The sequence below is a fragment of the Trichechus manatus genome, unplaced genomic scaffold (genome assembly GCF_000243295.1).
Source record: "Trichechus manatus latirostris isolate Lorelei unplaced genomic scaffold, TriManLat1.0 scaffold00004, whole genome shotgun sequence".
Lineage (NCBI taxonomy): Eukaryota > Metazoa > Chordata > Mammalia > Sirenia > Trichechidae > Trichechus > Trichechus manatus.
In genome coordinates this window covers 20,777,067-20,781,140 of record NW_004443940.1, presented here as the reverse complement: position 1 = coordinate 20,781,140, position 4,074 = coordinate 20,777,067, and the positions used below count along the sequence as shown (strand labels likewise).

Genomic DNA, 4,074 nt, shown 5'->3' with positions numbered 1-4,074 from the left:
GGTCAGAAATTATTGCTATTTAACAGAAAAGGAACCATGACCCAGTGAGGCTATGGAACTTTCCTGACATCCCAGAGTTAATGGCAGAGCTAGACTAGAATCCAAGTCTTTTGACTTCCCATCTTATGTTCTTCTTATCAGACTACAGTGCTCTTTGGGGTATTTTGAAAGTGGGATTGCTCCATAGGATTTATTCTGTAAAGTCATCTTGGAAAAAATGTTGATAAAACATATGACGGTTAATTTTTTTTTCCTACAGACCCCAAAGCAGCCATATTTGCAGCGATAAGATGCCTGTTGATGCACTAGCGCTGAGAAAGAAGATCAGCAGGATGGCCTTTGACCCAGCCGTCTGTGCCATCCTTAGCAGCCTGCTGCTCTATATCACAGACCATGTAGATGGGCCTCAGGGGCCTTCTCCAGCCAAAAGGGCAGAAGGCAAGGAGAACAAGGTGAACTGCAGGCCCCAGCCCCAGAAACCCTACCTGCGGCCCACAAAGTTCCAGCTTCTGCAGTCCAAGTTCATGAACACTAACCGGGAGCCCTACATCAAGAAAACCCGGGAGGTGGGGAGGCTGATATTCAAGGACAAGCAGGGGCCCAGCAGAAGCTTTGTGAACACGACCATCAACAAGCTTCTGGAAAAGACCAAGGAGAAAGCAAGCAGCCCAGACGAAGAAAAGAAGCCATTCTCCAGCGAGAAACCCAGGTGGGGCCACCCCACTGGAAAAAGCATCGTGAAAAACATTTTAAAGATGTTCTTGGCCGCGGAGGAGAAGGAAGCTAAGGAGAAAGAAGCTCGAGAGAAGCCTGCCGCTGGGAGGCCTAAGACCTCCTGCAGCATCTTGCCAAAGATAGTCCGCAAGAAGAACTCAGTCCTGTCCAAACTGAGAGAAAAATTTGAGCAAAGTAGTTCTCTCTGCTCAGAGGCCAGTGTGCTGCTGCTCCGTAAAGAGGAACGGAAGAAAAAGAACGTGCAAAGGAAGAAAATGCACAGGCCTGAGATCCAGGTGCTTCACACAGCAACCATGGTCAGCACCTGCATCAAAACGCCCCTGGCCCGCTACCTGGCCTGCACGGCCGAGCCTGTGCCGGCCTTCAGCATTGCCACCATTGTCTGCAGCCCCAGGAGCTGGTTGTCACACTGCACTAAAATTAGTCACTCCAAATCTAGAAGTATGCCAAGAAGAGAAGCAAGCCTGCCTTCCAACGCAGGGGAAATTGAGCCCGATGAGAATAAAATACCAGGAAAGGGGCCACTTGGTGGACAGCGCAAAGGACAAATGAAACCCACACAGTCCTTGATGCCCAAGGTGACAGCTCATCAGGAGGACCAGGCTGTTCTGAAAATGTCTTTCCCCAGTGCTGGGCCTGATTCTCTGCCCACGCTAGACTCCTATTCTGCTTTCTGTGAAAGCAAAGCCCTTCCAGACCACATTCCAGTGTTATCGCCACTCAACCCAGCCAACCAAAGAGGCACTGGATTAGCTGGATGTGATAAAATGACGGGACTGAGGGGAGAGATAGCTGCAGAGGGCGTAAGGGAGGCTGGCTCACGTGTAGATTTTCCCCATTCCAGTGAAGCAAGAGCAGCCCAGTCACGTGAGTCCCCAGGCGAGAGAGCAGGGCAAATTCCCCAAATGGCCATGACTGTCTGCAGTTCAGAGGATGAAATAGAAAGCACACCAGACTCAGAAAGAGACCCCTTCTTTGTCATCCAAAAGTACTTCCCAGAACAGAAAGTACCAGAACATATCCCACCACTGAACACTCCAGCCGTCCAGGCTGCTCGGCGAACACAGTCTACCATGGAGCCTCCACAAATAACTGTCAAACTTCCAGTTGTTTATGAAATGCCACCCCCTCCTGTCACGCTACAAAATTCATCCAGTAGTGAAGACAAATGTACTCACATTTTTGGAGGAGAGAACGTGATTGAGACCACGCAGACATTGTTTCCCATTATGACTGAAAATAAAAGGGGTAACAAAGCCACAGTGAAACCAAGCAAACCTTCTGGGATGCCAGTGGAACTCAATACTTCTTTAAAGCAAGGATCACAAGCAGATCTAAAGCCTGTTCCGTTAAGAGGTGCTGCTAGTTTTGATCGTAATATCCCAGAGATAGTTCTGACACCAAAACCTCAGAAAAATTCCACTGGCAAAAAGGAAAACAAATGCAACCTTGAAAAATCAAAAACTTTCAAGGATCATAATGATATTTCAAGAGAGAGTATTTCTGAGCTCAGTTATGAGAAGCACCGATTGCCAGAATCAAATGAAATACTGATACATAACAATGGTACCTCATCAAATTATTCCACAACATCGAAAAATAGTCTAAGAGGAAATATCTGCTCTACCTCTGGCAGTCAGCCATTGCCCTCTTCCAACGAGAGAAACTCAACGGGTGTCTCAACATTGCTAGTAGCACCATCCAAGGATTGTATGAAGTCTGAGAGTTTTACCATGATGGACAAGAACATCCTGTGTGAGCAAGAAGAATACAAAAGACCGCCATTAACAGAGTTTGCTCAGCCCCTAAAGACTGCTGAAGGAAGCCTCAACCATGATTTTGGCAAGAACAAACTGTCCTCATTAAATAAACTACCCAAACCAAGAATCAAAGCCTCTGAGGAAATGACAGCTGTAGGAAGCATCAAGAGTCATACAATTCCATCTCCAGGTAATACCCTAATCCCTGAAGACAATATGGTGGAAGAGTCGAATACTTTTGACAAGAAAGAATACAGAATACGGTCAACAAGACATTTTGTCACTAAAGGAAAGAGTCTTGTAGGAGAGTATCTCCCTCACGAACCCAACAAACACCATTTCTTGGCACCAAGTGGATCCTCAAAACACAAAAATAGTAGAGCAGCAGAAAGGAGTATCCTCAGTGACACAGAGCAGTGCCCATCTTCAACACCAAAGTACCTGATAACCAACCTGACTGAAGCTGCTTATACACACCTTATGTTTGACAAGCCCCGATCATGTGTTTCAAATGAATTAACAGAAAGCAAAAAGATTGCAGCAGTAAACAGCAAAAATAATATAGCTACAGAAGGAAAGCTTTTGGGTAATAACCTGCAGTCCCAAATTCTAACTTCAAATTATTCCGTGCCTCAGGAAAACAGTGCAGCAGGGTTTCCCTGCCACAGTTTTGGCAAGCAGCAGTTACCATCTTTGAAACAGCGGTTTTTTGGCGCTGAGAGTTTCCATCAGTTTCCCATGATGCCATCAACTGAAGTAGAAGTAAAGTGTGTGAATGGAGCATCCCAGGAGCAGAAGTATCCTAATCTTCAAACACATCTGTTACCTTCAACAAGCATATTGTCAAAGCACAAGGCTGATGTCCCAGAGGAAAAGAATTTGGGAAATAAATTTGAGGAAAGTCAACTGATGCTAGGTAACTTAGGGAGTCAAGAAAATCACCATGAACAAGAGAAAAATATCTCAAGTAATGTGAGGTTACCCCAGACTCAACATCCAGATGATTCTGGAAAAAATAAAACAGCATCTTTGGGTCAGAAGGCTATGTTGTATACTGCTAAAAAGCCTCAAACACAGTCGTCAAACGATTTGGCAGAAAATGAAAAGATGACTCCTGAAGGGAAGAATTCCTGCCAGCGGACTGAGAAAAGTCAAGGACATTTACCAGGGGAGTTGGTGAAGCAACTAAATATCCCAGCTCAGAAAAGTGGAGCCCAATCTGAGAAGAAGCAATCAGCACCAACAGGGAGTCCAGAGAAGCCAGGAAGCCTTGCTGTTCAAGGAGGAACAGAGACCATGGTAAGCAAGATGGTACCTTATGAGTTGGAGCAGCCCCCACACAGTACAGCAGAAGTAAAGCCTACTGCTGGTAAAAATGGGAAATACCAAAGACCAGCACCCAGTGACGGCTGGAAGAAGGAACATGACACACACTACAAGCCAAAAGAAAGGCAATTCAACACAAGTAAGAAAAAAACATCCTCTTCTGAGATGAGAAAACCTTACCTTGCATCCTCTTCTGAGGAGTTGAGAAAACCTTACCTTGAGCCAACGAAAGCTTCTGCAATACCCACTCCTA

General features: G+C 45.7%; 1 protein-coding gene across 1 annotated transcript in view; it reads left to right on the top strand.

Annotated features, from left to right (window-relative positions):
- The first annotated feature begins 290 nt into the window (after positions 1-290).
- Positions 291-4,074, top strand: part of LOC105756305 (uncharacterized) — a 4,812-nt gene continuing 1,028 nt past the window's right edge. The window contains exon 1 of the mRNA XM_012555705.1: positions 291-3,946. Within this exon, the coding sequence (XP_012411159.1) occupies positions 291-3,946 (3,656 nt within the window). The remainder of the gene's footprint in view (positions 3,947-4,074) is intronic.